Source organism: Netta rufina, assembly GCF_964035555.1.
Source record: "Netta rufina genome assembly, chromosome: 30".
In the NCBI taxonomy this organism is placed as follows: Eukaryota; Metazoa; Chordata; class Aves; order Anseriformes; family Anatidae; genus Netta; species Netta rufina.
The window spans coordinates 1,283,816-1,301,022 of record NC_140154.1 but is presented as its reverse complement, the minus strand read 5'-3'; the positions used below and the strand labels follow the sequence as shown (position 1 = coordinate 1,301,022).

At 67.8% G+C, this 17,207-nt stretch overlaps 1 protein-coding gene across 1 annotated transcript; it reads left to right on the top strand.

Annotated features, from left to right (window-relative positions):
• Positions 1-943: 943 nt before the first annotated feature.
• On the top strand, positions 944-14,831 carry PDE1B (phosphodiesterase 1B; the record flags this gene model as incomplete). Its single annotated transcript, XM_084303509.1, has 14 exons — positions 944-1,074; positions 7,698-7,811; positions 8,705-8,887; positions 9,584-9,650; positions 10,583-10,699; positions 10,795-10,935; positions 11,957-12,057; positions 12,998-13,123; positions 13,240-13,341; positions 13,560-13,680; positions 13,778-13,859; positions 13,951-14,077; positions 14,340-14,479; positions 14,734-14,831. The coding sequence occupies 14 exons, from the start codon at positions 944-946 to the stop codon at positions 14,829-14,831; spliced, it is 1,650 nt and encodes a 549-aa protein (XP_084159635.1).
• Positions 14,832-17,207: the final 2,376 nt, after the last annotated feature.

Below are 17,207 nucleotides of genomic sequence, written 5' to 3'. Positions count from 1 at the left end.
CCGGGCCCGGTGCGGAGCGGGGCTGGGCGGGGTCCCGGTGCCCTCGCCCCCGCCCCCGGTTCCCCCCGCCCCTCCCCGCCCCTCCCGCCGGTGCCGGGGCTCGGGGAAAGTTGCGGCGAGCCCCGGGAGCGGCGGCGGGGACCGGGAGCACCGGGGGGGGGGCACCGGGAGCGGGGCAGGACCGGGACCAGCACCGGGAGCACCCCCGGGTAGGAGCGCGCAGCACCCCCGGTGCTCCCCATCCCCGGAGACCCCCCCCCTTACCCCGGTTCTTTGCCCCCCCGGTGCTCCCCATCCCCTTTACCCCCCCCCCGGTGCTCCCCATCCCCGTTATTCCCCCCCCGGTGCTCTCCATCCCCGGTGCCCCCCCCCCGTTATCCCCCTCCCCATTATTCCCCACCCCCGGTGCTCCCCATCCCCATTTACCCCCCCCTCCCCTCACTCCCCCCTCGCTGCCCCCCATCCCCGGTGCTCCCCCCCCCCGTTACTCCCCCTCCCCATTCCTCCCCATCCCCGGTACCCCCCCCCCTCAATTCCTGCCCCCCCCCAATTCCTCCCCATCCCCGTGCGCCCCCCCCCAATCCCCGTGCGCCCTCCCCATCCCCGTGCGCCCCCCTCCATTCCTCCCCATCCCCGTGCGCCCCCCCTATTCCTCCCCATCCCCGCGCGCCCCCCCCCATTTCTCCACATCCCCGTGGCCCCCCCCTCTTCCCCGGTGCCCCCCCCCGGCGCCCCCACCCCCGGTGCCCGGGATGCCATCTTAGCTCCGCCGCCCGGGGCCGGTGCCGGTTGCGCAGCCGCCGGGTACCGGAGAAGGGGAGGCGGCGGCGGGGCGGTACCGGCGGCTGCTCCATCGCCCCCCCCCTCCCGTTCGCCCCCCCCCCCCGGCCCGTGGGGGTCGGTACCGGAGGGGGCTGAGGTCGGGGCCGGTGCCGCAGGGGCCATGGAGGCGCCGCGGAGCCCCCCCGGGCTGGAAACGGAGCGAGAGGGGCTGGAACCGGCCGGGGGCTGCCCGGCGCCGCTGGACACCAAGGCTGCGCCCAGCAAGAAGATTTGGGTCAAGCTGCGGGCGTTGTGAGTGACCCCCCCCCCCTTCAAACGGGACCCCCCCAAACCGGGAACAGCACCCCCAAAATCCTGAACAGCCCCCCCAAACCGGGACGCCCCCCCCAAACCGGGAACACCCTCCCCAAAACGGGACCCTCTCCAAACCGGGACCTTCCCCAAAAACCGGGAATGTCACCCCCAAACTGGGACCCCCCCCCCAAAACCAGGAACGTCCCTCCCAAACCAGGAACCCCCTTAAACCAAGAACACCCCCCCAAACCGGGACACCCCCCCACAAACTGGGAACACCCCCCCCGAAACCCTGAACATCCCCTCCAAACTGGGACCTCCCCCCCGAAACTGGGACCCCCCCCCAAACTGGGATGCCTCCCCAAACCGTGAGCACCCCCCCCAAAACCCTGACTATCCCCCCTAAACAGGGACCCCCCACCAAACTGGGACCCCCCCCCAAAAAAACCCTGACCGTCCTCCCCAAACCAGGACCCCCCCAAACCCTGAAAATCTCCCCCAAAACTCTGAGCACTCTCCCCAAAACTGGGACGCACCCCCCCAAACTGGGAACTCCCCCCCCAAAAAACTTGAGACCCCCCCCAAAACCCCAGACATCCCCCCCCAAACCATGAACATCCCCCCCCCAAACAGGGATCCCCCTCCCAACGCATGAACACCCCCCATAAACCAGGACCCCCACCCCAATCCAGGGCACCCCATAAATGGTCCCCCCTCCCCCCAGGTGTGAGCCCCCTCCCCATAAAGCCCCCCAAAACTGCCCCCCCCTCACAAACCAGGACCCCCCCCCCCAGCAGGGACCCCCAAACCAGGACCCTTCTCTTACCAAACATTGCCCCCCCCCCATTACACCCCCACTTTGCCCCCCCCCCCCCAATCTTCCCATACACTTTGGTCCCCCCCCCAGGCAGGACCCCCTGGGACCCTCATCTGCCCCCCCCAAAACCCACCAGCGCCCTCTCCCCCTGGGGACCCCCAGGTGCCCCCCAACCCACCCATTCCCTGCTCCCCCCCCATGCACCCTCCCCAGCCACCCTTGGGCCCCCCCCCATCCCCTGCACCCCCTCGGGGTGTGCACCAGCACCCATGGGGGCTGGGGGCACCCACAAACCTGGGGGTGCCGGGGAGAGAGGGGGGGCACACGGGGTGGGCGGGGGGGTCTGGGTGCCCCCAAAATCCCGGGGAGGATTTAGGGGGGGGTGTCGGGACTGTGGGGGGTGGGGGCGCCTCGTGGGACACCCTGGGTGTCACCGTGTCCCCCCCACCTCCCCGGGGGGGGGCTCTCGGTGGCATGGGCGCCGCGTGCTCGTGCCCACGCGTGAGCTCACGTGCGTGCACGCGTGTGCGCCCTCGTGCCCCGGCCGCGCACGTGGGCGTGCTCCGCAGCGCAGCCCCCAAACGTGCCCGTGGGCGTGAAGGTGCGCACGGGCACGCGCACGTGCACGGAGCTGGTGTGCCCCCCCCTGGGGGGCACGGGGACGGAGAGCGGGGCTCACGCTCGTTGGGCGTGTTTCACGCCGGCCGCCCTCGTGCAAACTCGTGGCGGGGTCGGGATTTGGCCTGGGTGTGGAACGGGGTGAGTGTGCGTGCAAGGCTGAGCGTGCAAACGGCTGGGCACGTTGGTGAGAGCGTGCAAACGGCCACACGTGCTGCTGTGTGCGTGCAAACGGCTGTGCACACGTTGGTGCATACGTGCAAACGGCTGTGCTCACAGCTGTGTGTGTGCAAACGGTCATGCACATGTTGGTGCATGCGTGCAAACAGCCGTGCTCACAGCTGTGTGCGTGCAAATGGCCATGCACATGTTGGTGCGTGCGTGCAAACGGCCGTGCACACAGCTGTGTGCGTGCAAACTCCGTGCTTGTTGCTGTGCACGTGCAAATAACCGTGCACACGTTGATGTTTACGTGCAAACGGCCGTGCACACTTCGTTGTGTGCGTGCAAACGGCCGTGCTCACGGCTGTGTGCGTGCAAGCACCCGGTGGGAGCGTGCACACGGCTGGGCTCGCCTGCGCTCGTGCACGCGTGGGCGCACGGGCGTGCACGAGGAGCTCGTGGGCGTGAGCGCACCTGAGCGGGCGCCGCGTGCGCAGGTGTGCGAGCGCGTGGGCTGCGCCCTGCTCGCCCTCCCCCCCCCCCTTCCCGCTGCCGCCCCCTCCCCAAAATCTCATGGGGGGGGTGGGGGGGGCTCTGCCCACGCCGTCCCCGTGCACCCACGTGCCCCCTGTCCCCAGGCTGGGTGACACGGGGACTCGAAGCGGGTCCCCGGGGTGGCACTCGGGGCACGGGGCACCCCAGGGTGCCGGTGTTGGGGGGGGGGGAGCCGCCTCTGTGCCCCCCTCCTGGGGTGGCCCTGGGGACACTGGTGTCACCCTGGGGTGCTGCTGGAGCGTCCTGAGCCTCCATCATCCTCGTGGCAGGTGTGGGACGCGGGGAGGTGACACAGGGAGGTGACACGGGGAGGCGTGGGTGGTGACAGGCAGCCCGTGGGGACCGGGGGCGTGGGTGGCACCTGCCTGGCAGCGCTGCTGCGTGACACAGGAGACCCCCTGCTCCTGGCAGCTTGGGGGGGGGGGTGGTGGCTGTCCCCCCCCCGGTGGTGGCTGTCCCCCCTCGGGGGTGGCCGTGTCCCTAGGGGGTGGCTGTCCCTTGGCCGTGTCCAGCTGGAGGTCCCCGGGGTCTGTTCGGGGCGCCCGGCGCCAGGCACAAATGGGGAGTGACACGGGGGGTCCGTGGGGCCGTGTCCCCAAGGGTCGGTGTCCCCAAGGTCTGGGTGTCCCCAAGGGTTGGTGTCCACAAGGGTTGATGTCCCCAGGGGCGCGTGTCCCCAGGGGCTGAGTGTCCCCAAGGTCTGGGTGTCCCCAAGGGTCTGTGTCCCCAAGGGCTGAGTGTCCCCAAGGGTTGGTGTCCCCAGGGGCACATGTCCCCAAGGTCTGGGTGTCCCCAAGGGTCTCCGTCCCCAGGGCTGGGTGTCCCCAGGGGCTGAGTGTCCCCAGGGGTCTGTGTCCCCAAGGTCTGGGTGTCCCCAAGGGTCTGTGTCCCCAGGGGCGCATGTCCCCAACATCTGGGTGTCCCCAGATGTGCATGTCCCTAAGGTCTGGGTGTCCCCAAGGTGTCAGTGTCCCCATGGGCTGCGTGTCCCCAAGGGTCAGTGTCCCCAGGGACACATGTCCCCAAGGTCTGGGTGTCCCCAGATGTGCATGTCCCCAAGGTCTGTGTGTCCCCAAGGTCTGGGTGTCCCCAGGTGTGTCTGTCCCCAGCCTTGCACGTCCCCAGGGCCGTGCGTCCGCGCAGGGGACGGAGCCACCGTCCCTTCCCAAGGTGACATTCCCCCCGCAGCTCCCCAGCTCGGCGGTGACGTCTGGCGGCCCCCCCGGCCCCCCTCGCTCGCCCGTCACTGTCACCGTCACCTCGCCGGGGCCCCTGTGGCCGCGCGCGTGCCTTGCACGCCTGTTCACCACCACGCGTGCGCCTCTGCTTGCACACGCGTGTGCGCGCTCGTGCGCCCTCCTTGCACGCTTACGGCTGCGCTCGTGCCTCCCTTGCACAAGCACGGGGGGGGGCTCGGTGCCTTGCACACGCGTGTGCAAGCGGCGTCACCCTGTGGGGAGGAGGGGAGGGGGTGATGTGACCCCCCCCCCAAAAAAAAAGGCAGGCTGGGGGGAGGACGCTAACGAGGCTCCGAAGCTCGTTAGGAGCGGGGGGGGAGGTGGGGAGGGGTTTGGGGACATGGGGACCCGGTGGCTTTGTCCCCAGGTTTTGTCCCCAGGTTTTGTCCCCACATTTTGGGGACCCGGTGGCCGGGGCGGTGGCAGGGCCCCCCCCCACAGTCCCTCCCCATCCAGGCGGTGTCCCCTCCTGGGGACCATCCTGTCACCCCCCCGGGCTCCTGCAGGACCCCCTCCCCACCCCCCGGTGACTGTCCCCAGTGCCACCCCCGTGTGCTGGGGTTGGGGACAGGGGACACGGCGTCCCCCCCCTCCCTCGGTGGCTTCGGTGTCACTGCGTGGTGGCACGGAGGGACAGCAGCACCTGGCGGTGGCCTTTGGGGACATGGGGACAGTCGGGAGCCCCCCCCCCCCCCCCCGAAGCCACGTGTCCCTGGGCGGCGATGGGGACAGAAAGGGGACAAGGGGACAGGAAGGGGATGTGGGGACGGGGCTGCCCCGTGTCGCCTTGCACAGAGCCAGCAGCGCTTGCACGAGGACCTTTTGCAGCCTTGCACGAGGATTGGGGACATTGCACAAGGGCTGGGGACCTTGCACGAGGATGAGGGACCTTGCACGAGGGTTGAGGACCTTGCACGAGGATTGGGGACCTTGCACAAGGATGAGGGACCTGAGGGACCTTGCACGAGGGTCGGGGACCTTGCACGAGGATTGGGGACCTTGCACGAGGGTTGGGGACCTTGTATGAGGATTTGGGATCTTGCACGAGGATCGGGGACCTTGCACAAGGATGAGGGAGCTGAGGGACCTTGCACAAGGGTTGGGGACCTTGCACGAGGATTTGGGATCTTGCACAAGGATAGGAGACCTCGCACGAGGGTTGGGGACCTGGTGGCCGTGCCCACCCCCGTGCCCACCCCGCGGCCCCGGGTGCCTCGCGCCCGCTGCCAGCTCTCGTTAGCGCTAACGAGGCCGAGGGCTGCCAGGGAGCGGGCGGCCGGAGGGAGCGCAGGAAGCTGCCGCCTGCTTTCCGTTAATTAATCAGCCCCTAATTAAATCGCGCCCGGCCCCCGGGGCCGTGCCGGGCTCGGTGCCAGGACCCTGCCGCCGGAGGTGACGCGCGTCGGGGTCCCCTCCTGGGGACGCGGCCCCCGTCCCCCTGGGGTTGTCCCCCGGGGCTGTCCCCTGGGTTTGGTGGCACTTGGTGGCTCCCTGCGGTGTCCCCGAGGCCACGGGGAGGTGGTGGCTCTGGGGACAAGGTGGCACCGGCCTCAGGGACGGCGTGGTGCGCGGGTGGTGGGGACACGGTGGGTGCTGGGTGGCACCGGTGGGGAGGTGCCAGTGGGGAGCTGGTGGCACTGGGTGGCACTGGGGGGGAGCTGGTGGCATTTTGTGGCAGCGATGGGGACCTGGTGGCACTGGGTGGCACTGATTGGGACCGGGTGGCACTGGGTGGCACTGAGGGGGACCAGTTGGGTACCAGTGGGGACCAGGCTGGTGGCAGCGATGGGGACTGGGTGGCACTGGGTGGCAGCGATGGGAACCTGGTGGCATTTGTGGCACTAATGGGGACCTGGTGGCACTGGGTGACATCGATGGGGACCTGTTGGGTACCAGCGGGAACCAGGCTGGTGGCAACGATGGGGACCTGGTGGCACTGGGTGGCACTGATTCGGATAGGGTGGCACTGGGTGGCACTGATGGGGACCTGGTGGCATTGGGTGACACTGACAGGGACCTGGTGGCACTGGGTGGCAGCGACGTGTCCCTGGTGCCATCAGGAGGCAGCAGCAGGCACCCAGCGTGTCCCCGGTGCCGGTGACACCGCGGTGCCACAAAGTGCCACAAAATGCCACCAAATGCCACCAAGTGCCACAGGGTGCCCGCTCCTGGGGCTGCCACCCCCCCACAACCCCCCCTCTCTGTCCCTTGTCCCCCTCCCCATCCCTCCCCACCCCCAGGCGGTCTGGGGACAGTTTTTGTCCCCCGTTGTCCCCGGTCCCCCGCGCTCGGGTGGCAGCCGGCGTGCGGGCGAGGCGGCTGCAGCGGGAGACGGGCGAGGCTGCGGGGGCGGCGGGCGCGCAGATGGGAGCCCCCCCCCACAGAACCCCCCCCGACAGACGGACAGACAGACGGGGAAGGGCTCGTCCGGGGAGGGGGCAGGCTTTGGGATTTGGGGGTGCGGGGTTTGGGGTTTGGGGGTGCAGGGTTTAGGATTTGGAGGTGCATTCTTTGGGGTTTTGGGGCGCAGGGTTTAGGGTTTTGGGGTTTGGGGGTGCAGGGTTTGGGGTTTGGAGTGCAGGTTTTGGGGATTTTGGGGTGCAGGGTATAAGATTCAGGGGTGCGGGCTTTGGGGTTTTGGGGTGCAGGGTTTAGGGTTTGGGGATTCTGGGGTGCAGGCTTTGGGGTTTGGGGAGCGCGGGGTTTAGGATTTGGAGGTGCAGGGCTTTGGGGTTTTGGGGTTCAGGCTTTGGGGTTTGGGGATTTAGGGTTTAGGATTTGGAGGTGCAGAGCTTTGGGATTTGGGGGTGCAGGGTATAGGATTTAGGGGTTCAGGGTTTGGGGTTTAGGGGTGCAGGGTTTAGGGTTTGGGGATTCTGGGGTGCAGGCTTTGGGGTTTTGGGGTGCAGGTTTTTGGGGCGTGCACAATTTTGGGGCCGCTGGCTTTTTGGGGTTCAGGCTGCCGGGTGCTGCGACTGCAGGGCGCTGGGTGCTGCCCCCTCTGCTCTGCCCCCACGGGGGGGGGGTCCCATGGGGGGGTCCAAGGACCACCAGCGGGGGTCCCACGGGGATTTGGGGGGGGTCCCGTGGGGGTTGGAGGGGGATCCCACGGGGGCTGGAAGGGGAAGGGGATCCCATGGGGTTAGAAGGGGGGGGATCCCTGAGGGGTCGGAGGGGGTCGGAGGGGGGGGGTCCCGCAGCCCCCAGCGGTGTCCCCCCCCCCCCCCCAGGCTGCGCTCCATGGTGAAGCAGCTGGACGGGGGCGAGGTGAACCTGGAGGAGCTGAGGAGGAACCTGGAGTACACCGCGTCGCTGCTCGAGGCCGTCTACATCGACGAGACCAGGTGCCCCCCCCCGGGATGGGGTCGGGGAGGGGGGACGCGTGGGGACCCCCCCCCGACCCCCTCTACCCCCCCCGACCCCCCTGACTCCCCCTCTCAAGTCCCTTCAGCCCCTGACTCCCCCTGACCCCCCATGACCTCCGGAACCCCCTGACCCCCCCCTAACCCCCCCTAACCTCCCCCCTGACATCCCCTGACCCCCCCCGACTCCCCTGACCCCCCTTACCCCAACCCCCCATGACCCCCCATGACCCCAAACCCCCTTACCCCCCTAACCCCCCTTACCCCCCATGACTCCCTAACCCCCCCTAACCCCCCACCCCTCCCTTACTCTCCCTGCCCCCCCTGGACCCCCACCTGACCCCTCCAACCCCCCCATGACCCCCCCCCTGACCCCAACCCCCCTGCCTCCCCCCTTACCCCCCCTAGTCCCCCCTGAGCCCCCCTTACCCTCCTAACTCCTCCAAGTCCCCCTGACTCCCGTGACCCCCCCTGACCCCCCCTAACCCCTCCTGACCCCCCATGACCCTTACCCCCTGACTCCCCTGACCCCCCCAACCCCCCCAACCCCCATAAACCCCCCATAAACCCCCCATAACCCCCCCTAACCCCCCATAAACCCCCATAACCCCCCCTAACCCCAACTCCCCTTCCCCCCCATACCCCCCCATACCCCCCCTAACCCCCCCTAACCCCCCCTAACCCCCCCCAACCCCATTTTTTTCCGCCCCCCCCCGCAGGCAGATGCTGGACACGGAGGACGAGCTGCGGGAGATGCGCTCGGACGCGGTGCGGCCAACTCCCCTTCCCCCCCATACCCCCCCATACCCCCCCCTAACCCCCTAACCCCCCCTAACCTCCCCCCCAACCCATTTTTTTCCGCCCCCCCCCCGCAGGCAGATGCTGGACACGGAGGACGAGCTGCGGGAGATGCGCTCGGACGCGGTGCCGGCGGAGGTGCGGGACTGGCTGGCGGCCACCTTCACCCAGCAGGCGCGGGCCAAGGGGCGCCGGGCGGAGGAAAAACCCAAATTCCGCAGCATCGTGCACGCCGTCCAGGCCGGCATCTTCGTCGAGAGGTCCGGGGGGGGGGGGGCACACAAAGGGGGGTGGGGGGGGCATTTTTGGGGGGTAATGGGAAGGGGGGTGCTGGGGAGGGGGGAGGATGTAGCGGGGAGTTGGGGGGATGCGGCTAGGAAGGGGTTAATGGGGGTGGGGTGGGGGGATGGGGGTGGGGGTGGAGAGGGGGGGGGTGTGGGGGGGTGAGATATCGAGGGGGGGGGGGTCCTGAGAACTTTGGGGGGGTCCTGAGATCTTGGGGAGGGGGTTCTGAGAACCCAGGGGGCTGTCCTAAGCAGTTGGGGAGGGGTCCTGAAATGGTGGGGGGGGTCCTGAGCAGCTGGGGGGGGTTCCTAAGCTGCTGGGGGGGGGGGTCTGAGAAGCCAGGGGGGGTCCTAAGCTGCCAGGGGGGGGGTCTGAGATCTCGGGGAGGGGGTCCTGAGAACCCAGGGGGGGTCCTGAGAATTCAGGGGGGGGTCCTGAGCAGCTGGGGAGGGTCCTGAGCTGCTGGGGGGGGGGGTCCTGGGAACCTTGGGGGGGGGGTCCTGAGCAGCCAGGGGGGTGCCCAGCACCCAGGGGGGGTCCCCAAGAACCAGATCAGCCCCCCCAAAAATTCAGGTGGGTTCCTGAGCACCCAGATCTGCCCCCCCAGCACCCAAAGGGGCCCCCCCAGCACCCAAAGGCCCCCCCCCCCAGCCCCCTGCCCCCCCTTGCAGGATGTTTCGCCGCACGTACACGGCCGTGGGGCCGAGCTACTCCACCTCCGTCCTCAACTGCCTGAAGGTACCGGGGGGGGGGCAGCACCCCCAGACACCCCCGGGGCTTCCCCCCCCCCCAGCGCTTTGCCCCTGGCACTGCCGGTTCCATGGGGATCCCAGTGGGATTGGGGGGGGGGGCATTTGCTGGGTGTCTGTGGGTGCTACTGGGGGTTACTGGGCTCCACTGGGGGTTACTGGGCTTTACTGGGGGTTACTGGGCTTTACTGGGCGGTGCTGGGGGTTACTGGGCTTCATGGGGCGTTGCTGGGTGTTGCTGGGCACCATCGGGCTTCACTGGGGCTTACTGGGTGCTGCTGGGCATCACTGGGCTTTGCTGGGTTTCACTGGGCTTTACTGGACATCATTAGGCACTGCTGGGCTTTACTGGGCATCACTGGTCTTTGCTGGGAGTTACTGGGCATCACTGGGCATTTCTGGGCTTCACCGGGTGCTACTGGACATCGCTTGCCATACTGGGCTTTACTGGGTATCACTGGGCTTTGCTGGGAGTTACTGGGCATCACAGGGCACTGCTGGGCTTTACTGGGTGCTAAAGGGCATTGCTGGCCATACTGGCCTTTACTGGGCTTTACTGGGTATCACTGGGCTTTGCTGGGTGTTATTGGGCATCACTGGGCTTTACTGGGTGTCACTGGGCTTTGCTGGGTGTTACTGGGCATCACTGGGCATTGCTGAGCATCACGGGGCATTTACGGGCTTCACCGAGCATCGCCTGCCATACTGGCCTTTACTGGGCTTTACTGGGCATCGCTGGGCTTTGCTGGGAGTTACTGGCCACCACCTGGCACTGCTGAGCATCACGGGGCATTTACGGACCTCACCGAGCATCACCCGCCATACTGGCCTTTAACTGGGCTATACTGGGCTATACTGGTCTACACCGCTCACCCGACGCCCCGAGCCCACCCCGGCCAAGCCCCTGCTGCCCCCCCCCAGAGCCTGGACCTGTGGTGCTTCGACGTCTTCGCGCTGAACCGGGTGACGGAGGAGCACTCCCTGCGCACCATCGTCTACGAGCTCTTCACCCGCCACAACCTCAGCAGCCGCTTCAAGGTGCGCCCGGCGCCCACCCCCTTGGGGGCTGCCTCCCCCCCCCGTCTCGCACACGCGCGTGTGGCCGCCTTGCACACGCGTGTGCCGCGCCGCAGATCCCCGCCGTCTTCCTCACGTCGCTGCTGGAGGCGCTGGAGGCCGGCTACGGGAAGTACAGGAACCCCTACCACAACCAGGCGCACGCCGCCGATGTCACCCAGACCGTGCACTGCTTCCTGCTGCGCACCGGAATGCTGGTGGGGGCACCGCGGGGACGGGGACGGCACGGGGACAGCATGGGGATGGGGACGGCACGGGGATGGGGACAGCATGGGGACAGCATGGGGATGGGGACAGCATGGGGATGGGGACGGCACGGGGACAGGGATGGGGACGGCATGGGGACAGGGACAGGGTGGGGATGGGGACAGGGATGGGGACATGGTGGGGATGGGGACACGGTGGGGATGGTGACACCGCAGGGACAGGGACACCATGGGGATGGGGATACGGCGGGGACAGGGACACCATGGGGACACTGTGGGGATGGGGACAGGGATGGGGACAGAATAGGGACGGGGACACCCTGGGGATGGGGACACGGCAGGGATGGGGACACCACAGGGACAGGGACACCATGGGGATGGGGACAGGAACACCATGGAGACAGGGACACTATGGAGATGGAGACAGGGACACGGCAGGGATGGGGACACCATGGGGATGGAGACACTACAGGGACAAGGCCACCATGGGGATGGGGTTGGGGACAGGGACACCCTGGGGATGGGGACACCATGGGGAGAGGGACAGGGACACCATGGCGACAGGGTCACCGTGGCGACGGGGTCACCGTGAGGATGGGGACGCCGTGGGGACAGGGACACCATGGGGACAAGGATGGGGATGGGGACACCATGGGGACCAGGACACCATGAGGATGGGGACACCATGGGGACAGGGGGTCCCAGCACACCCCCCCGGTCCAGGCGATGCTTGTTGCCACGGTGACGGGGTGCCACCTGGCGACCCCGCTGTCACCATGGGAACGCAGCAAGGATGGCAGGGGCCGGGGTCACCCTGTTGGGGGGGGTGACAGGCGGTGACACCGCGCCCCGTACCCCCCCCTCATTGTCACGCGTGGCCACGCACACGCACAGGACCCGCGCCCAGGTGGCCCCTGTCCCCTGTGGGGTGTCTCTGGAGCCCCCCAGTGCCCCCAGTGTCCCCGTCCCCCCCGGGGGGGGGTGGCCCTGTCCCTGACGCCCCTGTCCCCAGCACTACCTGACGGAGATCGAGGTCCTGGCCATCATCTTCGCCGCCGCCATCCACGACTACGAGCACACGGGCACCACCAACAGCTTCCACATCCAGACCAAGTGAGGGCTGCTGGCACCGCACGGGGACACGGCACGGCGCAGGGGGACATGGCACGGCACGAGGGGACAGGGCAAGGGGACATGGCATGGCACGAGGGGACATGGCATGAGGGGACATGGCACAGCATAGGGTCGTGGCATGGCACAGGGGGACATGGCACGGTGCAAGGAGACATGGCACAGCACGAGGGGACATGGCAGGGCACACGGGGACATGGCACAGCATGGGGACATGGGGACATGGCATGGCACAAGGGGACACAGCATGGCATGAGGGGACATGGCACGGCACAGGGACATGGCATGGGGGCAGGGGGACATGGCACGGCACAGAAGGACACGGCATGGCACGGGGATGTGACATGGCATGGAGGGACATGGCATGGCACAGGGACGTGGCACAGCACAGGGGGACATGGCATGGCACAACATGGGGATGTGGCACTGTGCAGAGGGACAGGGCATGGTGCATGGGGACATGGCACGGCACAAAGGGACGTGGCACGGTGCAGGTGGCACGGCCCAGCAGGGCTGCCGTGGCATGGCAGAGGTGGCAGGGCGCAGCCTGGGCAGAGCAGCAGGGCTGGGGACAGGCTGTGGGGACACGTGGGGTGCTGAGGAGCACCCAGAGGACCGGGGCAGTGCTGGTGGCACCTTGGGGACACTTGGGGTGACCAATATGGCCAGGGTGCAGATGTCCTGGCACCTTGGGGACACTTGGGGTGACCGATACGGCCAGGATGCAGATGTCCTGGCACCATGGGGACACTCGGGGTGACCGACATGGCCAGGACGCACATGTCCTGTCACCACGGGGCCACCAATATGGCCCGGCTACCGCTGTGCTGGCACCGCGGGGACATCCCTCACCCGAAGGGGGGTGCCGTGCCGGGACCCGGCGGGTGCCATCGCGGGTCCCCGGTGTCCCCTCGCCCCCCAGGTCGGACTGCGCCATCCTCTACAACGACCGCTCGGTGCTGGAGAACCACCACATCAGCGCCGTCTTCCGCATGATGCAGGACGAGGAGATGAACATCTTCGTCAACCTCACCAAGGACGAGTTCGCGTGAGTCCCCCGCCGTCCCCGCGCTGTCCCCGGGGGGCTGTCCCCACCCAGCTCCCCCCCCCCCAAGCCCTCATGGTGCCTCCTGTCCCCCCCCCAACTCCGCAACCGCGGCGCAGGGAGCTGCGGGCTCTGGTGATCGAGATGGTCCTGGCCACCGACATGTCCTGCCACTTCCAGCAGGTCAAGTCCATGAAGACGGCGCTGCAGCAGCTGGAGAGGTGTGAGCGGGGACGCCGGGGGATTTTTTTATCATTATTATTATTATTTTTTTTTTTTTTTGGGGGGGGGTGGCGGGGAGGAGGGGACGCATTTGGTTTTCGTTTTTTGCAGGGAGGAGGGGACGCGTTTGGTTGTTTTCGTTTTTTTTTTTGTTTTTTTTTTGTTTTTTTTTTTGGGGGGGGGGGGGCCAGCCTGAGCTGCCGGCTGCCCTCCCCAGGATCGATAAATCCAAGGCGCTGTCGCTGCTCCTGCATGCGGCCGACATCAGCCACCCCACCAAGCAGTGGGCAGTGCACAGCCGCTGGACCAAGGCGCTGATGGAGGAGTTCTTCAGGCAGGTAGGGACCCCGCGTGTCCCGTCCCCCCCCCCCAACACCCCGGGACCCCCCGGTGTCACCGCGGCCACCTTTTGGGGACAATTTCTCCCCTCTCCAGGGCGACAAAGAGGCCGAGCTGGGGCTGCCCTTCTCGCCCCTCTGCGACCGCACCTCCACGCTGGTGGCCCAGTCGCAGATCGGTGAGCCCCGTCCCCCCCCCTCCATCCCCATTTTTGGGGACACAAACACACACGTGAGGTCCCCCCTGACGCCGTGCCCCCCCCCCATCAGGCTTCATCGACTTCATCGTGGAGCCCACCTTCTCCGTGCTGACCGACGTGGCCGAGAAGCTGGTGCTGCCCCCCGCCGAGGACGGCTCCAAAGCCAAGGGCAACCCGGTGGCCACCCAGCAAGCCAGGTGGGGGGCCACCAACCCCCCCCAGACACTTGCCTGCTTCACCAGCCCCCCCCACGTCCTCCTGGAGAGGCCGTGCCTCGGTTTCCCCTTCCCCCAGAGCCCCCCTGGGTGGATCTGGTGCGGCTCAGCCATGCGGGGGGCGCACGCTTAATGGGGACGTGGGCGCACGCGCCCTGCGACAGGTCAGGGGGGGTGACACGGTGACACGGGTGGCTCTGTCCCGCCGCCAGCGTCGTCCCCCCCCCCCGGTGTCCCCCCGCAGCTCCCAGTGGCGGCAGACGTCCCTGGACGAGCACCTGGAGCTGGGGGGGGACATCAACGCCGACCTGGCCAGCTTCCGCGCCACCTGGACCAAATACATCCAGGAGAACAAGCAGAAGTGGAAGGAGAGGGCGGCCAGCGGTAGGGGACGGCCACCAGAGCCGGTGGGGGGGGTCCCCGGGGGGGGGGGCAAATCCGCACTGAGCAGCCCCTGACACTGGTGACCCCTGGGGGTGACCCTTGGGGACGGTGACCCCTGGAGATGGTGACCCCTGGGGGTGACCCCTGTGGACGGTGACCCCCTCCCTGAGATGAGTTGGGTTTTTCTTGGTCCTGGGGGGCCACGGGGCTGCCTCTAGGACCCCCCCACACCCCCTGTCCCCCCCCACCCCCAGGCATCACCAACCAGGCGTCCATCGAGGAGCTGTCTCCCTACGAGGAGGAGCCCCCCGCGCCCCCCGGGCGGCACAAGCACAACGGCGAGGTGGAATAGCGCCGGCGGGAGCCAGGTGGGCACCCAAAAACGAGGCGGGGGGGGGTGGGGGGGGCACACGCAGACCCTTTTGGGCCAGCCCTGCCCCCTCCCCTCCTGGCTGCCAGGTCCTCGCCCCCCCCCCCCCCCGAGTGACGCCGTCCAGCCCAAAGTCTCTCCGATGCCATCGAGTCCAGCGCCATCCGCAGGGAAGGAGCCGCCCGGGTGCCAACCCCAGGTCCTCGGGGGGGGGGGGGGGGGGGGGCTTGGGACCCCCCAGGAGCCCCCCCCCCAGCCTGTGCCAACCCCGGGTGGCCTCGGGCCACCGGTGACGGTGACGCCGAGCCCGGGTTTTATCCTGGTGGCTTTTTAAAAAAATTTGATTTGTGCCCCCCCCCCCCACACACACCGGGTGCTCAGGGGAGTTTGGGGACAATGACACCGAGGGGGGGGGTGGCAGGGTTTTTTTTGCTGACACCATGGTTTTGCTGGGGGGGGTCCCCAAATGTGGTGTCCCCAAATGTGCCGTCCCCATTCTGCCCCCCCCCGGGGACCTGTCCCCATATGGCCCCAGCACCCCCCCCCGCTGTGGGGTGGCTCCTGGGTTACGTCTGGGCCCCCCCCCCCCCCCCCAGGGCTGGGGACACGTCCCCATGGGGCTTGTCCCCAGCTCTGCTGGCCCCAGGAGCACCTCAGGGGGTGCAGAACAGGGCCCTGGGGTTGGGGGGGGGGGGGGGGGGCAGTGCCAGCACCCCCCGGTCCTGGGGTGCCTCCAGCATCCTCCAGCACCTCCTGGCTCCGGTGTGCCTCCAGTGCCAAAATACCCCCAGGAACCCCCCCAGCTTCCTCTGGTGTCCTGGCTCCGGTGTGCTCGAGCAGCCTTGAGCATCCTGGCTCCGGCACCCCCCCAGCACCCTAGAGCACCCCCCCCCAGCATCCTGGCTCAAGCATCCTGGCTCCGGCATCCTGGCTTGAGCATCCCCTGGCATCCTGGCTCCAGTGTGCTCGAGCATCCTCCAGCATCCTCAAGCATCCCGCAGCTTCCTGGCTCCACCGTCCTTGAGCGTCCTCGAGCACCCTGGCTCCAGCATCCTCGAACATCCTCAAGCATCCTCGAGCGTCCTGGCTCCAGCATCCCCCAGCATCCTCCAGAATCCCGGCTCCGTCATCCTGAAGCATCCTGGCTCCAAATTCCTGGCTCTGACATGCTCGAGCATCCTTGAGCATCCTGGCTCCAGCTTCCCGGCTCCAGTGTGCTCGAGCATCCTTGCTCCAGCGTACCCCAGCACTCCCCAGCATCCTGGCTCCAACATCCTTGAGCATCCTTGAGCACCTCAGCGCTGCCATCCTGGCTCGAGCATCCTCTGGTATCCTGGCTCCAGTGTGCTCGAGCATCCTCAAGCGTCCCCCAGCATCCTGGTTCCAGCATCCTTGAGCATCCTTGCTCCAGCATCCCCCAGATCCCTCGAGCATCCCCCAGCATCCTGGCTCCAGCGTCCTTGAGTGTCCTCGAGCATCCTGGCTCCAGCATCCCTGAGCATTCTCCAGCATCCCGGCTCCATCACCCTCACAGCATCCTGGCTCCAGCTTTCCAGCTCCGGTGTGCTTGAGCATCCTCACTCCAGCATCCTCCAGCACCTTCAAGCATTCTCCGGCATCCTTGAGCACCTCAGCTCCAACATCCTGGCTTGAGCATCCGTTGGCATCCTGGCTCCAGTGTGCTCAAGCATCCTCCAGCATCCCGGCTCCGTCATCCTCACGTATCCTGGCTCCAGCTTCGTGGCTCCGTTGTGCTCGAGCATCCTTGAGCATCCTGGCTCCAGCTTTCCAGCTCCAGCGTGCTCGAGCATCCTGGTTCCAGCATCCCCCAGCATCCTCGAGCATCCTGGCTCAAGCATCCTCTGGCACCCTGGCTCCAGAATCCTTGAGCATCCTCGAGCATCTTGGCTCCAGCATCCCGCATCCCCTACATCCTGGCTCGAGCATCCTCCAGCATCCCGGCTCCGTCATCCTCATGTATCCTGGCTCCAGCTTCCTGGCTCTGGCGTGCTCGAGCATCCTTGAGCATCCTGGCTCCAGCATCCCCCAGCATCCTCGAGCATCCCAGCTCCGGCATCCTGGCTCAAGCATCCTCTGGCATCCCGGCTCCAGAATCCTTGAGCATCCTCGAGCATCCTGGCTCCAGCATCCCTCAACCACCCCCCACATCCTGGCTCCAGCATCCTCCAGCACCCCATCTCCGGCATCCTCCAGCATCCTCCAGCACCCCCCCAGCCTCCCAACTCCGCCACCCTCCACCCTTCCCCAGCTCCGGCGTGCCTCGAGCATCTTCCAGCTCCGGCATCCTCCCGCTCCGGCATGCCTCGAGCATCATCCCCCCCCCCCCCCCCCCTCCCC